Below are 17,305 nucleotides of genomic sequence, written 5' to 3' on the forward strand. Positions count from 1 at the left end.
TTTCTCAGTAGGTGAAGGCAATGGATCAAACAATGACATAATGTTTAGTCGTAAATCATATCTATAGATAAATTATTAACTAACTTTTTCCTATGTTTGTCCAAATCGTATATCCGAAAGTTTTTTTTTAATTTTTTTTTCTAAAATATGTGTTATGAATTAATTTAAAATTAATGTCCAATCAAGAATTAAACTTGTGACTTTTAGGTTATTAGCACAACGTTCTAACCAACCAAACTAATAGACCAATTATATTATAAAATAAATAATGTTGTTATACATAACACTAAACTTCCTAATGTATATTTAATGTGCATGTAAATTTAAATAATAAATTTTGTGACAATTAATTTTGATATAACTCATACAAATTATTTAATCCGTATATTTTTTTATAAATAAAAATATTTACTATTAAAATTTTTAATATATTAATAAATTTAAAAAAAAACATTTTTGAAAAAAAAAAACTTACCGATCATGTAATCCATATAAGTTAACTCAGATGTTAGGTGTACAAGCAATTTCATTGGGTGCACGTAGGAGTGCCCTATCATAGGTCTTATATCTAGGCTCCAAAAATTTCCCACAAGCTTGAGGTGTACCATCTTACCATATTCGAGGAAATCCTTCATTTCATCCATCCCACATGAATCTACGTTTTACATATCCTTCTATTTCTTTGTCCTTTTTGTATAATGGACCTAAGATAGTTAGACCGCGTGACTTAAGGTAAAGTATGTTTTCTAAGTTTATTTTCTGCATAAAAGTAAATTAAATAGGCCCTTAAATTGAGAAAATTCAAATAGGTTCCTTGACTAATTTTTTTTTAATTGATTCCTTAAACTAAAAAAGTATGTCATTGAATTTAACTTTTAACAGCTTAAACAGCTAGAAAATGTCACTTTATGACGATATTAAAAATTCCAAATTTAACTACGTTAAAAAAAATAGTTTAGAGACCTATTTGAAAATTCCCAACTTCCCAACTAGTTGATAAACCTACATAATAATTTGACTTAAAAGGTAAAACTCGTTTTATGTTACCACTTTTAATTCTTTAAAGTTATCTTAATAAATAAAAAAAATCAGAAGTTGTATGTAAGGAAATAAACTTTAAATATCAAGTATTGGGAAAAAAATAATCAAAGAAAATAAAAGATAAAAACTTGCCTTAGAGAAAGAAAACGGAGAAAAGGAGAAGCAATGAAACTTAAAAAAAAAAAAAAGGATGAATATTTTATTTGTTTTCGATGACGTAGCAAGTTTAGAGTTTTTTCTCCAAAGCCTATTTTCATTTATTGGTTACTCTCACGAGAAAACAAATAAAAAATGTGTGTATTCTGAAGTTCAGAAGTACTCCTGAGAACTAACCAAACCAGCTTTGGCAAATTTATAATCGACCAAGAAAAATTATATTTTCATGAATGGGACAAATATGTAGCACTACCTGTAGAGAAATTCCATCCTCTCAAGCCCTTGCAGGGAAAAATTAGACAAATATGTAAACTACATCCAAAAATGATTGGAAAATCACCCAGCTTTAGATGCCTCACTTGTAGATTTCAGTTCTATGTTCTTCCTCACAAATTCAGACAATCTTGCACTAGCAGCACGCCCTCGCTCTAGGCAGTGAAGATAATCATCCACTAGAAAAAAAAAATAGAAAACTAATTAGTGTATTTTGACCTTATCATTTTTTATTATTTTATTACTTAATTCATTTTACTTATTTATAGGTCAGCAGGCCTAGCCCAAAAATATATAATAAGGAAAGAAGAATGAACAAGCAGGTCCACCAGAAGTGCTTTAATAGATTCATGACCCAAGCCCAATTAGATCTGGGTATAATACTTTTTTCGGTTTTTCCAATTTTTCCCAAAATTTAATAAAATTGGAGGCAGCTCCATTCATTTTCAGAGTCACAACAATCACAGCAGAAAATAAAACCTACACAAGCACATACTGTGCAAGCATATGATAAAGCACTAGGCCAATGTTGGAAAAAATAGATACTTATGGCACAAAAATTGCTATTGAGGGTAGTAACTAAAAAAGGTTAAAGAAAGTGCGGCAGAATACCTGACATAGCACCCTGTGTAATAGATGTCATGATTCCATGTGCCATAGGCTCACTACCCGCCTGCAGTGATCCCTCTGGGAGGACAGAAACAATTGTATTTGGAAAAACTAAATTGATGAATGCTTTCATTTTCTGCCATAAGATAAAAAAAACATTGAATTAGAGTTGTATACAAGAAGATGGGACCTAGGACCAATAAAAAATCTGTCATGCCAGTATGCCAAAGGGACAAGAAAATATTAACTGTACCATGGTTATGGGCTTATGGCAAAAAACATATCATGTGCTGAGTACCACTAAGCCTCAGCATGTCATTGACTACACACATATGCATGAACATTTCTAAGATAAAACACACAATGACTATTGGATGCATGAACATTTCTAAGATAAAACACACAATGACTATTGGATGCATAATTAGTTACTAGTCCAGAATCTAGATAGTTAGCATCTCATACATAGCTAGAATATTGGCTTTTGCCCAAGTAAAAAAGGTTGCTGAAGTTACAAGGCATATCAAATTTCCACTAATCATGAATAAAGACCTCTATATTTTTAACATGGGGAATAAATATCTGCCGGGGTAGCATTGCAAAAGAACAAGGTATTACTGAACTATTTCCTGAATCATGTCTTCTAATATTGCGGAAGCAGATAAAGGCAAAAGGTTAAATAATGTAAATTTATAAAAAGGTTAACAATTCTATGCCATCAAAAATAAAGAAGAGGTTGTTTATATTTTCCAATAAGAGCAGTTAAGTTAATCAAACCTCAAATGAGGATAATGTAATTTATTCAAACAAAGAAAAGCTAGAATAGAAAAGAGTTAGCCTCATGACATGAATAACGAAAGGCCTGTCAAGACAGCAATAACTGAAAAGTGACCACAAAAGTTTAAACAATTTTTTTAAACTATTATCCACAATGCATTTAGAATACAAATACAAATAAGGTAAATGTAGACCAAATTTTATTCAGCTTACTCAATTCGGTAGACATTAGGTGAAAATATAATAACACTTTAAATGAACCAAAAATGATTCTACTAACCTCCTCTTCATCTTTGGTCGGGTCCAATATAATACAGCCACTATCTGTTACAGAACAACATATCGCTACTGTAGAGACAAGGATGAGAATTCATTATTTTTAATAGAATGAAAACATAGAAAAAAACCAAAAGAGAATAAACCAACAAGTCTAGATTACCAGCAAGATGTTTTAGGGGAATTCCGGCATCCACAAGTGCAGCGCATGCTGCATTTATTGCACATGGAAGAAGCTACATATTAAGTCAAGAAAAAGGAGCAAAAGATCTAGAATCATATATATTATTTATTGATCACTTCAGATCTCCACTCCTCATATAATAAACAATAAAATCAAACTGAAATGTATGTATTTGATGGAATTGATGGTAATCCAATTTGTTCTTTCAAAGTCATAAAAAAGAAATAACTTGACCCTAAAGGCCTGAACAGAGTAACTGAATACCACTAGGTCACTACCCACCACCCATTTTAATAGTTGACCATTGAACCCACCCATTTTAATAGTTGACCATTGAACCTGAATTGTAAAAATAGCATAAATGTGTTGGCTAGACGTTACGGAAAATATAATTTCTCCATTTTTCATACCAATCAAAAGGGTCAAAATCTAAAAGGAAGATGGCTAAAAGATTTCATGAATTAAACATAATAAATTCAAAATAAAGGGATGAAACTGCTCTCACACATGCAAGCTATGGTGTATGGATCATCAGTAAAATTATTATAGATTGTCATGCATGTCACAAGCAATCAAAATGGCAAGCCGGCAAGATCTCATAGCTTGCCCTTTTGATGTCAAGAAAAGGGAACAAATTACCATAAAGTGATTAGAAAAATAACAAAAATCTTTCACGGAAAAATAAAGAACTATTACAGCACCTCAGGACTCTCAAAGGATTAGTCTTTCCTTCCATTTTCAAGCGAGTATAACACTATGTCACTACCCACTTAAAATACGGTTAAAGTAGAATGACAAGTTGTGACATACTTTCACATCAGACAAAAATCCTAAGGAATACATGTCACGTTGAATCAAATCACAAAGTGAAGAATTGCCAAATTAAAAGGGAAGGTTGCAGTAAAAGTAGACATATCATAACCTTAAAGAAACAGTTACCATATAAATCATATTAGAACTGAATTTTTAAATAGGATACAGCACCATCATCGTGGACAACCTGCAGTAGAAACAAAGAGTGAAGATATCAGTTAAATACAAATCACACATGTCACTTAACAATTTATAAAGCAATCAGCAAGGCAATAACTATGCGAAGGCAAGAAAATAAAAGTTCCAATTTTAACTGAGAACCATTCACACAAAAGAACCACAGCAGCACAGTCCTTATCAAAATTAGAGTAAAACCAAAAGAATAGTTGCATTGCACCATGCTCTTTGAATCTAACTAATTATAAAATTTGTAACAAACCAAATTTCTAATACTGAGAACAAAACTTGCCTGGACTATAACCGAAGTGGTGGTGTTGGGATATATTGTTCGAATGCAGATGCTTTCCAAAGTTCTCTTCAATATCATCTCATACTCCTTCTCCACTTTTCCTAAACCAATGTAAACAGTATATTAATTTTGTTTCTTAAAATGAAAAGAAAGTGTTGAGTTGAATATAGTATTTCTCCAACCAATTTGTCCAGTCTTCGGTTTCCAAATAACTTCAATGGATGCTTTTTCGGGGTTTTCGTTCTTCTTGGTTCCAGCTTTGGGCCCATAAACTGCAGCAAGCACTTTAGTTTCACCTTGAGCCCAACTGGCCGAGCCATGGGATCGATGTAGGATGGAGCAGGAGCAGACCAGGGGTCTCAGTTGATTGGGAGTCCGGCCGTCAGGTCTGTCAGTCTCCATCGGAAACCCAATCCTTTACGTCCCCACCTTGTGGATCCCAAAATACTTGAAACAGTGAACTTAACTTGCTCAAAAGAAGAAACAAGAGGAAGGCTGCACTGTCAATCTGCGACTACTAGAAAACCAAAAAGAGACAAAATAAATTTATTAAGAAAACAGACCAAAACCATAGCAAAACACACTATTTAGGCCGTGGAAAAAAATACAAGATAAAATTTTGTAACACTCTTGTTTAGCTAGTAAAAAAAATTTATAAAAATCCTACTCCATAGCATTTTAGCGAAACAATTCAAAGAAAATCTCAACAATTTATTCAATCACATCTATAATAAAATTCTAATATTTGTACAGTTCTCAATATTATTTAGAAAAATATCTCCCAGTGTTATTATAATAATGTACAGGGGCTTCCAACTTAAGATATGCACAATAGCCTGACAGCACCATTCTTTCTTCAACCTTACTAGAATTATTGAATTAATATTTTGCACAAATATAACTACATTTTAATTACAAAATAAATAAAAGGTGAGAAAAATGATACTATTTCAAAACTACACATGACTGTGGAAAACTGAAAAGCGAGAGGAGACGTAGTATATGCATAGAAATCAAAGAAGCAACAAAATTGGCACAAAATAAAACTTTGCTCTGCTCCGCTGTCACCGCCGCACCGGAAGCCACCGAGGCGAAGCTCCTGGGGAGGCTCCGGTGCACGAAATATGAAAGTGAAAACGATGAGGAGAAAAGAGAGGGAGAAGGAAGCGTGTACTTACCTAGAACTGGAAGTAGCGAAATCGTAAAGTAAAGTTGAGAGCTTTGCTGCGAGCGAGTGCAACGTGCAAATGTCAAGACAAATCAGAGAATTCACGGTGAGGCGCGTAAAAAAACCTAATTTGCAAATTGAACTTTTAGTACTAAATTATTGCATAATAATAATCCAATTTTATTTAATTATGAATATTTATTTACTTTTTATTGTTTTAAAAGTTATATTTAATAATAATAAAATCTATTATTATTATTAACAAAAGGTTGGTCTAGTTGGTAATATGTATAAAAATATTATTTATTTATTTGAATATATATAAATTTCGAAATATTTTTATATTTTTGTCATGGGTCGAAGACTATGGGTGTTTTTTTAATTTACTAAGTTGATATGAATTATGTTGTGTGTGGTTGTCATTAGCTTAAAAAAATATTACACACAAATAGAATTAAACATAATTCTCTTATTATTTTATTTATATAAATGTAGTTTTTAAAAATAAATTTAATTAGTTAAATTTACATTTTAATTCCCAACCGATGTCCCTCCCGTAGATTCTTTAACTTTATCTCTTAAAAATTAAAATGTAAATTTCATGGACTAAAAAATTTACTAATTAAACTTTAGAAACAAAAAAATTCACTTATTAAATTTGAGGACTAAAAAATCAACTTATTAATTATAGAGACTTAAATGAATAAGTTTGAAAACTATAAAAATTAAATGGATAATTAAATCTCGGCAGTATGAACTAAAATGGATAAGTTTTCTATTATGTCTCCCCGCCTAGAAAAAGAAAATAAAAAATCCATTTGAAGCATACTATTACAATACTAATGATAAGTGGAACTCACTTGCTCACCACATAAATTGAGTTTAATTTCTATATATTGTAGGAGTAAAATCAAATAAAAATTATGATTTTTTTTATAGGCAAATTGATTTTATAAATGATATCCAATTGGCCACAAGATGTGCCAAATTAGATTACAAATCAAATGAAAATTATAATAAGTATATTATAAAAATTTACAAACTTATCAAACATCATAATTTCTTATTTTGACCTGAAAGCAGTGAATGCATAAGTATAGTATTCCAATTTTCTTCCAGTTTTATAAGTGCCAGCGTATAAGCTCCACTACAAGCATCTAATCCAATCCAATAAGGCCAGCACAGAACCAAAAACCAATATAAATAAAATACACTTGTGAATTTTCAAAAGCATGTGTACACTTGTGTATCAACAATCATGACTAAAGGAACAAAAGACTTGTACAAGCACTGCCAAAGAGGCTTAAACCAGATTCAAGTATTGGCAGCACAAAAAGCTTCCAAAACAAGCAAGGTTCAATATATACATTTTACAGCATGCTATCTGTGAGAGAAGGCAACCTACGGAAGAAATTGACTGGTGCTCCTGGTGTCTTGCCCCGAAGCTTAGGGTGCCTCATTAGGTAAAATCCAGATAGAATAAACAACATCTTTGGTGGTGTAACATACAAAACTATAGCAGTCACAAGGCAAAACACCATGAATATCGAAGTGGCTCTCGGATCCCTCCAATTTATAAGAGCATGTAATCTTTCTCCCTGAGTTGCTATCTGTCCAACAACACTCTGAACCTTCCCTGCCAAACTTCTCAACCTATCATACCTCCAACGAACGATATCCATGCTCTTTGTGGTTGGAAAAGTGTCCATTTCCTCATCAAAATCCTCAGGGCTTGTTACATGTGCACAAGAGAGACTAGCATCCATGTGAGGAGGGTATCTTGGGCGGAACCTCCATTTCCACATCCCTATTACAAACACGTATAGGAACACGGTTGGTAGAATAAGTTCTGGGAAACACATAAACATTAAGTAGAGAATGTGCAGCAGCACTGTCACAAAAGTGTTCTTCCATTTGGCGATTTGTCCAAACCAAATTCCAAATGCAAATAGGCCAGAAAACACCTCCTTCAGACGGTTGAAGTTGGCCTTGCTGCGCCGCATGCTCCACAAATGAGATTCTGAGTCAGACATGTACTCAACCACTTCCTTTCTAAGAGGGGGTTCTGCCCTGCCTAGTCTAGATGCAACAATGAGCACAGCCTGGAGTCTCAGCCTTTCCTGGTCCATGATGTTAAGGGGCTTTGTGTAGTGCATCTTTGGCAAATGGGGTTTGAAATACAAAGCCATCGTGTCAAACATCGAGGTGTATGAGAAGCGTATGGCCAAGTGCACATCACCATTCTTCTTGAGACCAGAGTTTTGCACTGATAACAATGGATAAGAGTGAGTGTAAACGCGGCCAGCTTCTAGGGTTGATATCCTTATCCGAACCTTTCCAATCTTGGAATCTTTGTTACCATTTGAAGAATTGGTAATCTGTGCATTATCAAATACTCCCAGGGTGAGAACTGTAGCTATGTCATAAACTTCCCAAGTGTATTGCTCATGGAACATTGGGTTTAGATTGTTAGCAATGGTTCTAGTGCGCACCCATTTGTGGCCATACTTTGCCACACAGTATGTATCTGCTGTTCCCCTTCCATCCCTATTTTTGGTTGGAACTGGCAATACATCAGCATTCAAAATGCCAAGTTCTAAGACACCAATTGGCTTCTTCCATAGCTGCCTTGAGGTTGGCCTAAGATCACTACTGTAATAAGTTGACTCATCTAGCACATGGTATCCACCATCAAGAAAGGCAATGACACGGATTCTGCTGAAGAACTTGTCCTTCTCCTTCTCTTTCTCTTGCTTTTTCGCTTGCTCCTCCATAGCAGATGACATGTACTTTTCAAGAAGATACCAGTTATCACGGATAGGCCTATCATCAGCACGCTTTTCAATTCTGCTTAAAGGAATAACAACATTGCCAATAGTCTCATCCTTGTTGCCACCAACGCGTTCCTCAACTGTGAAGACCAAAGGCTCTTCAAAAGGTTCAGCAGCAACAAACAACGCTTCATGATTCCACTGCGGGTTCATGGCTCTTAATGGCTTCGTCTTTGTAATCTGGTTGCCAATGTGTACCTTAACATAGACATCTGGAACTTTAGACTTGTCAGATGAAACTAAGTCCTGTGCCTCCAACACTTTGACGCGTACATACCATAATCTTGGAGACATGTAAACTTTCGATCGAATCTGAGCATAGTTAGATATAGTGCTTCCATCAGGGGAGACTACTGCATCAGAATGCCAAGCATCTTGAAAAGCCTCATCAGCTTGTGTGCCTCTCCAAACAGCAAGCATCAACTCCCCTCTCTTTTCTCCATTCTTGTTTTCAATCCAATACCACTGAGGAGCCAATGGACTATCAGGTGGAATACGTTTAGGAATATCATGCAGATCATAAAACCTCACAGTTCCAACAACATCATCTGATATCCGATCCTTGTCTTTGACCGTAACATCAAGAATAAATGATTGCTGATTGTCCTTGGCAAAGGCAAACACCTTGTTCCATTCAGGGTTTTGGTTTTTCTCAAAGTGATTGGTAATTCCTTTGAAGTTTCCAACCTTTACCTCCACATAGGGGTCAAGGCTACCTGTCATATCCATTGAAGGAAGGTCTCGGGCTTTTACAACTCTTACAAAAATGTACTGCATTGGTTCAACAAGGTCATAGCTGCTGGATGTTGCTGGCAAGCTCCCGCGAATAACCCTTCCACCAACAACTTTTCCCCCTCCAAGAGTAGGGCTTGTTTCTTTCACTGAAAACTCTTGTGGACCTGCAAATGCTTGAACAACTTTTGGAGGAGCCTGTGATGATTTCATCTCATGAATCCCAAAGGTTACACTTGGCTTGGCATCTGCTGCAGGCTTAGACTGCTGTTTTTGTTCATTACTAGATTTTGCAATGTTATGAAACGTGTGCCTTGGCTCAGTTTTCTTTCTAGACATGTTGTTTTGGATTGAGTTTGTAAATGATACTGGTGGCGGTGTTTGGTATTCTGTTAGATTTTCATTTTGGTCTGTATTGAAAAAGGATTCCACAGCAGGAAGAAGGTTTGAGGCTCTTACAGAAGGGTCATCTGTAACAAAAACCTTCAAACCAATCTCTCCTTTGGAACGCGAAAAAATGTTTTTCTTTTCCAGAGGGTAGTGCAAAAGAACAGCATCAGAATATGAAACAAATGAGGTTCCGGTGAGCCGGACCTTCCCAAGGAGTACATTGGAGCCATTGTCTTTGTTGTAGTGGTAGATACAGGCTTCAAGAGTGAGACTTGGTAACTTGCTTGGATCTGTAATAGTGAAGTAAAAGCTCTCATTCCAAAAAGGACTCAAATCTTTGTTTTTAGTAGTTGTCCGAAATCTCTGGCCATCAAAGTGGAGTTCCACATAAGTACTAGATGAGCCTTGCCCATCTTTGGGAACAAGGTCATGAGCACTCGCAACTTCTACTCCTAGCTTGAGGTTGTTCATTGCCAATAAGTAGCTGCCAGCAAAAATCTGACAGAGACAAGATATACTGGTACCTGTGAAAAAAAATCAATAAGGTTGAAGATTAATATTGTAATGCATCAAATATAAATTTCAATAGCTACCATAAATAAATAAATCACAGTTGTTCATGCGCACAATATATATATCTCAGGAGGACAAATTAACAGTCTAGTTTTTATTTATCTGGGAGTGGAATCAGTGGATAGGCAACCAAGTGTTCAGTTTCAAACTCAGTGGAATAGATAGATTTTGATCCTGCATGTTGGTTTAATGAAACAGATTAAATACTACCGTGAATATCTCTGCTAATAGGTAAATATTAGTCTTATCAACAATATTGATTTTCCAGACCATATTAAACATATTCTAACGATTTGTTTGTGCTTTCTCATTAATATATTCAAAGATGCATTCTAGAATAGCTATAGAGATTTCATTAAACATATAAACTTGGCAGAAAATTCTCTCTGTGAAAGAAAACAAGAAGCCAGATGGATAACGTAGACTTTTAAACATACAGTATACACTTTACAAAAGTCACGAAGCACAAGTTCTATCGAAAACTTGAGTTCCTATGATATCCTTATGAATTTGTGAATGATTGGAGGCCCGCTCATAAAGTAAACATTCTAATTACTTAATGAGAGATAATAGATATCCTCAATTTCCCCTGGTTTGACTCATTTCATAAAGGTGCCAATGGTCATTTAAATTTTATTTGGTCTTCTTTTTCTGACAGTAACAATTAGAAATTGTGTGAAAACATAAATCACCCTAGTCTATTCCCACCTAAAACTAATATCATGTCTAAAATAGGAAAGAAAAAAAAAACAGCATGAAAATCATAAAAAGGAAACGAAGTTGGAATGATATAAGAAAAGATGGAAAGGGAAATTGTCGTGGAAAGCAAGTAATACTTATTAAAGAACATTAAAAAAGAGGGAAGATTCTGAAATTATCAACCAACCAATCCTACAATTGTCTTCTCTCCTCTCCGTTACCAAAAAGTAAGACAAGAATAAAAAAGAACCTTTTTAGTTTTATACTTGTTGGAGAACATTAAAGGGCATGGACTCCTTGTATGTTGACCTCAATACAAGGGATTGAGACAAGAAGCTTCAGATTACATATAGCAAAAAAGAAAAACTTTCAAAAGAAAATCAAAGATTCATGAACTCCAAACATGGGAGCTGAACTAGTCCCTTGTGGTATACACTAGTTTTAGCCTTCTAGCTGAATCAAACACACACTAATGTTTTCAAGATTGAAATTAAAATAGAAGTCAAAAGTAGTGATTAATTAGTAAAGCAAACAAGGTGCTTTTGTGAAGAGGCAAAAATCCCCATTAAACTTTCTCAAAATAAACATTTGTGCTCATTTCTTGTAAACACAAAAGGCTTTGATTAGTCTCTCATTGACCAAACATCCCAACACAATAGCATCCAAAAATTCAAGCTTTTGAAAGACTATATAACAACTACCAAAAGCCAACCAAATTCCTCTTACAGTCTTACTAGACACAAAATCCAACTAGAAATCAACAAAATGCTCCACGCACCCAGAAAAAAAAAATACTAAAACAACCCCAAAAGGAGGAAGAAGAAGAAGAAGAGTAGGAGACGCACCTTGGTATTACTTAAGAGCTGAAGAATAAGAAGGAGAAACAAGTCAGCAACAAAAACAAGGCTTTTGAGTGGTTGGAAATAGCATAGAGCAAGAGCAAGAGCAAGGGTGAAAGATAGAGACTTATAAAACAAGGCAACGGCCAAAGGGTGAGGAAGTGACTTCTGGGATGGTTCGCACATTAAAATGGACAAAAGTCGTTGAAAACGAGTGAAATTGGAATTAATACATGGACGTGCCAATTGAATTGTTCTAATGTCTTTGATTTGCTAGGAAAAGACAGAGAAAGAGAGTTGTACTTGTGATAATTATAAGAACCGTCCGTTTCAGTTTGTTCTGTTGTTTAAGACAACTTCGGTCTTCGTTTTCAGTTTCTCTCTCCCTCCCCCAGCACTACACGTGTCCTTCATGTATTTGTTCGGTTCAAACTATCATTTCTTATTGTTTTATAGTATTTACTATAAATACATACTGCTATCTAACATGTTTTTGTTTGAGAGTAATTATAATTATTTTTAGACTTAAATATGCTTTTAATTTTTATAAAATTAGTAAATAAATACATTTTTTCTTTAATTTTTATTCTTTAAAAATCAAAATCATTGGTCTATTATCATGTGACATTTATTAACTGGTTACGCATATAACAAAAGGGTCGAGTAACAATCATATGTAAAATCAGCTAGTCTGTTGTGCTACATCATTGTATCAGCATGTGACATTTTTAAGAGAATTCTAATTTTTTTTAAAATAAATATTATTTATCTATCTTAAAAGATGAAAACAATGATTTTTTATGAAATAAAAAAAATTAGAAGACGAAAACTAAAATTTATTCATTTTATAAGAACCAAAAATAATAATTTCAAATTTTAGAAGAGTGGAAAATATAAAAAAAATGAAAATATATTTAAGACTTATTTAAAAAAATTGATAAATTAATGAAAATTATTTTTTTAATAGTTTGAATTGAATAGGTATTTAATTTTTAATCGATAAAATTTATAACATTGTCTCTTTCAGCTGAGGCTATAATGTTGACTCTTCACATGTAGTAGTTATTATTATTTCCGGTGTTCATGATAAGTTTTAGTATAATTTTCCGTCCTGTATTTAACTATTTATATTTTCTATAGATAATTTGTATTAATATTTTGTACTCGTATAAGAATGACAACGACAATAAGCGTATGTTGTCATGTTTTTTTTTTTTCTCCCCATTATTATAAGTCTTAGTACTTAGTAGGGGTGAAGTAGCTAGATGGTCAAAGATAAACTTCTTGGCCTGGTGGTGGGAAAACGTTATATTAAAAATAAGCATGAGTAAATTCCACTCTCTGTTTTAACATATTCATGGGTCTCTTTTTATAAGAAAAACAAATTTAATGACTCATGCTTTGACCAAGTCTTGTAGAGGTTATGCTAGGCCTCAAGATTTTAATTATTAATCCTCCTGATTGTATATTGCTGTTATTCATTCTAGTGAAATAATATGAGCCATTGATATTAAAAAAGAAAAATCCACTCTCTGTTTATATTAAAAAAAATAGATTAACCTCTTTTGAAACATATGAATATTACATTATCCTCCTCTTTTCTTTTTGGAGTATGTGTTTTTTATTTTTTTATTTTTAGGGAATATTTATAAATGTTTCTAAAACATTAGTTATGAATCAAAATATATTTTATAAAAAGGTATTAGTACGTAACACATCTGTTCATATCTTAAACAAACACACCCGTTCATAATTTCTTATAAATAAATTATTTATTAATTTCTTAATTAATGGATGTCCTAAAACTTTGGTTAACAAGATTCTTATTATACTTCCAAATATATATGATGACTGGATATGGTAACAACTGATAAGGCTATGAATATTAAAATATTTGCCATTGTTTCAAAAATTCAAATATGAAATTCCATATATTAATAAACCTTAAGTTAGGTATCATATTTTTAATTTTATTCATTCTACCTGCAACTGCAAAGTCAATGTACTCCTAAGTCTTCCAATTTGTCCCTTAGCCTATAAGATCATCTAAATAGACATGGCAATGTCCGTCAATAGTCTTCAAATCTAAATTAAAGAAAAACAAATAAAAACATGGTCATTTCCTTCGATCATCAAAGATCTTTTAAAAAAAAAACTAATGGATATTTCCTTGAAATCATGTAAAGATCAAGATTGATGTGTCTTTTGTCTTGAAGTAATTAAACAATGACTTAAACCAAATACTTGCTAGTCTTGCCTCTTTCTTTTTGCGTTTGAGCCTTTTTAACTCTTATTATATATAGCACCAATCATCCATGGATAAACATTAACAACTAAATAATCAATTTGCATTCCATATTACTATATACTTAGCATCTTCGTAGAAGCATAACCAAAAAAAAAAAAAAAAAACTTAGCATCTTCGTATTTTCTTCACTCAGTTTTCGTGTTTAATAAAGTGGTTGCACATCATGTCACTATCATTGGTCAATGGCAAACGTAATTTACAATTTTAGATTGCATACTCCATAATCCATATGGTATACTATATAATCTCATGTTGTAATGACTAATTGTTACAAAAAAAAAAGGTTGTAATAACTTGATAAAAGAAGAAAAAAAAATAACTTAAATGATTGTTGCAATTTGTAGTAGATAAATATTGTGTGAACAGAAAACATGCCACAAAATCCAGCTGTGTGCAACTACTTACAATTAATCAATGAAATGAATTTACAATTCGGTTAAAAAAATGCAATTCTTGTGAAAATGATGTCAATATGATTAACGGAATTGAAAATTGATCTGTTGTGGGCATAAAATGTTTACCAAATCGATAAACTGTTTGATATTTATTTTCCTAAACATTGCCACTAATCTCTACCTCTGTTAGGATTGGCCATATATGTATATAAAGTTATTTAGAACAAAAAACTGATAATATATTTTCCATTTTTCTAAATTATCATGCTTCCATGGCTTATTTTACTTCACCCTCATTTTCATCATAAGGGGAAGCCATTATCCATGGATGTGTATCACTTGATAAAAGGAGAGGGTTGTGTTAGGCTTTCGACAGCCAACGTTAAACTTTGTCGAATCTCTATGACATGGATCAATTACGTAATAATGTGAATGCTAGGTCATTGCCCGGAAGCAACGCGCTGTATGGCTCGAGTACAGTGTCAAAAGAGCAAGGGCCGCTGCATCGCCGCCCGGATGTAGTGAAAAGTAAGCAAGGGTTCCCACATTTTCGTGAACGGGTGTGGGTAAAGAAGCTAGTTCATGACAGGAGGATTCGCTTTGGTACATGGAATATAGGCACACTTACTGAAAAATCTATGGAAATAGTGGATGTTATGGTGAGGAGGAAGATCAATTTTATGTGCCTACAAGAAACTAAGTGGACAGGTGAAAAAGCGAAAGAATTAGACAACTCGGGATTTAAGCTGTGGTATACCGGAAAAATCAGATCAAGAAATGGGGTAGGGATTATTGTGGACAAGGAGTGGAAGAAGGATGTCGTGGATGTAAGAAGAGTAGGAGATCGTATCATAGTCTTAAAATTGGTAGTGGGACAGGACACCTTTAATGTTATTAGTGGGTACGCACCTTAGGTTGGGTTAGCAGAACACTTTAAGGTAAAATTTTGGGAGGATCTAGAAGGGGTACTTCAGGATATACCCCAAGGAGAGAAAGTTTTCCTAGGAGGGGATCTCAATGGACATGTAGGTAGCGTGGCTAGAGGTTTTGAGGGGGTGCATGGGGGTTTTGGCCTAGGGGAGATGAATGGGGAGGGTAAATCCATCTTGGAGTTTTCGGAGGCTTTGGATCTTTCTATAGCCAATACATGGTTTAAGAAAAGAGAGGAACATCTTATCACTTACAAAAGTGGAGGGACATGTTCTCAGATAGATTTCTTCCTTATCAGGAAGTCTGATAGGAAGTATTGCTTGAACTGTAAAGTTATCCCGGGAGAGAGCTTGACTACCCAACATAGAGTTTTGGTTATGGATGTAAGAATTAGAGATAGGGCAAAGAGAAGAAGTCCTCTGGTAGCACCAAGGATCAAATGGTGGCACTTGAAGGGTGAGAAACAAGGAATCTTCCAACAAAAGATATGGGAGGGTTGGTGTGGACAATCACAAAGAAGTGCAAATGATATGTGGAACAAGATGTCCCAAGAGATTATTAAAGTGGCTAAAGAGACGTTGGGTGAATCTAGAGGTTTTGGACCTAGGGGTAAAGAATCGTGGTGGTGGAATGAAAATGTTCAGAGCAAAGTTAGAGTAAAAAAGGAGTGTTTCAAGGAGTGGTCTAGGTGTAGAAATTCTGAAACTTGGGATAAGTATAAGATAGCTAGAAATGAAACCAAAAAGGCGGTGAGTGAGGCAAGAGCCCAAGCTTTTGACGGACTATACCAAGCTCTAGGAACCAGGGACGGAGAAAGATCTATATATAGGCTTGCTAAGGGTAGAGAGAGGAAGACTAGAGATTTGGATCAAGTAAAGTGTGTTAAGGATGAAGAAAGCAAAGTCTTAGTGCATGAAAATGATATCAAGGAAAGGTGGAAGGCGTATTTCCACAACTTATTTAATGATGGATATGGATATGACTCTAGCAGTCTAGACACAAGAGAAGAGGACCGGAACTATAAGTACTATTGTCGGATTCAGAAACAGGAAGTAAAGGAAGCGTTGAAAAGAATGAGTAATGGTAAGGCGGTGGGGCCAGACAACATACCTATTGAAGTGTGGAAAACTCTTGGAGATAGAGGTCTTGAGTGGCTCACCGAACTCTTTAACGAAATTATGAGGTCAAAACGCATGCCGGAGGAATGGAGGAGAAGCACGTTAGTGCCAATCTATAAGAACAAGGGGGATATACAAAATTGTGCAAATTATAGGGGAATCAAGCTCATGAGTCATACCATGAAATTATGGGAAAGAGTGATCGAACGGAGATTAAGAAAGGAGACTCAAGTTACTGAGAATCAATTTGGTTTCATGCCGGGAAGGTCGACTATGGAAGCGATTTATTTATTACGGCGGGTGATGGAGCAATATCGCATGGCCCAACAAGACTTGCACTTGATTTTTATTGACTTGGAGAAAGCGTATGATAGAGTGCCTAGAGAGATTTTGTGGAAAGCTCTAGAGAAGAAAGGGGTTAAGGTTGCATATATTCGAGCTATCCAAGATATGTATGATAGGGTATCGACTAGTGTTAGGACACAGGGTGGAGAGTCAGACGATTTTCCCATCACAATTGGTTTACATCAAGGGTCAACCCTTAGCCCCTACCTTTTTACCTTAATTCTGGATGTCCTCACGGAACAAATCCAAGAGATAGCGCCGAGATGCATGCTTTTTGCAGATGACATAGTCCTCCTTGGAGAGTCGAGGGAGGAGTTGAATGAGAGGTTGGAAACTTGGAGACGAGCTCTAGAAACACATGGCTTTCGCCTAAGCAGAA

General features: G+C 34.4%; 2 protein-coding genes across 4 annotated transcripts; both read right to left on the reverse strand.

Moving 5' to 3' along the window:
- Positions 1-1,273: 1,273 nt before the first annotated feature.
- On the reverse strand, positions 1,274-5,885 carry LOC114395362 (exosome complex exonuclease RRP46 homolog). 2 transcript variants are annotated; one of them, XM_028357123.1, is made up of 8 exons: positions 5,777-5,885; positions 4,781-5,115; positions 4,599-4,699; positions 4,296-4,316; positions 3,296-3,368; positions 3,137-3,204; positions 2,083-2,215; positions 1,274-1,649 (listed from the first exon to the last, which is right to left on the reverse strand). In XM_028357123.1, the coding sequence occupies exons 2-8, from the start codon at positions 4,998-5,000 to the stop codon at positions 1,534-1,536; spliced, it is 732 nt and encodes a 243-aa protein (XP_028212924.1). In that variant the 5' UTR covers positions 5,001-5,115; positions 5,777-5,885; the 3' UTR covers positions 1,274-1,533. The 2 variants fall into 2 exon arrangements, with proteins under 2 accessions (XP_028212924.1, XP_028212925.1); XM_028357124.1 differs by having other exon boundaries at positions 4,781-5,112; positions 5,777-5,882.
- A 1,065-nt stretch (positions 5,886-6,950) lies between these two features.
- LOC114396410 (FT-interacting protein 3-like) lies at positions 6,951-12,134 on the reverse strand. 2 transcript variants are annotated; one of them, XM_028358375.1, is made up of 3 exons: positions 11,877-12,134; positions 11,704-11,724; positions 6,951-10,203 (listed from the first exon to the last, which is right to left on the reverse strand). In XM_028358375.1, the coding sequence occupies exons 1-3, from the start codon at positions 12,014-12,016 to the stop codon at positions 7,137-7,139; spliced, it is 3,228 nt and encodes a 1,075-aa protein (XP_028214176.1). In that variant the 5' UTR covers positions 12,017-12,134; the 3' UTR covers positions 6,951-7,136. The 2 variants fall into 2 exon arrangements, with proteins under 2 accessions (XP_028214176.1, XP_028214175.1); XM_028358374.1 differs by lacking the exon at positions 11,704-11,724 and having other exon boundaries at positions 6,951-10,243; positions 11,837-12,133.
- Positions 12,135-17,305: the final 5,171 nt, after the last annotated feature.

This window comes from Glycine soja, chromosome 18 (genome assembly GCF_004193775.1).
Source record: "Glycine soja cultivar W05 chromosome 18, ASM419377v2, whole genome shotgun sequence".
Lineage (NCBI taxonomy): Eukaryota > Viridiplantae > Streptophyta > Magnoliopsida > Fabales > Fabaceae > Glycine > Glycine soja.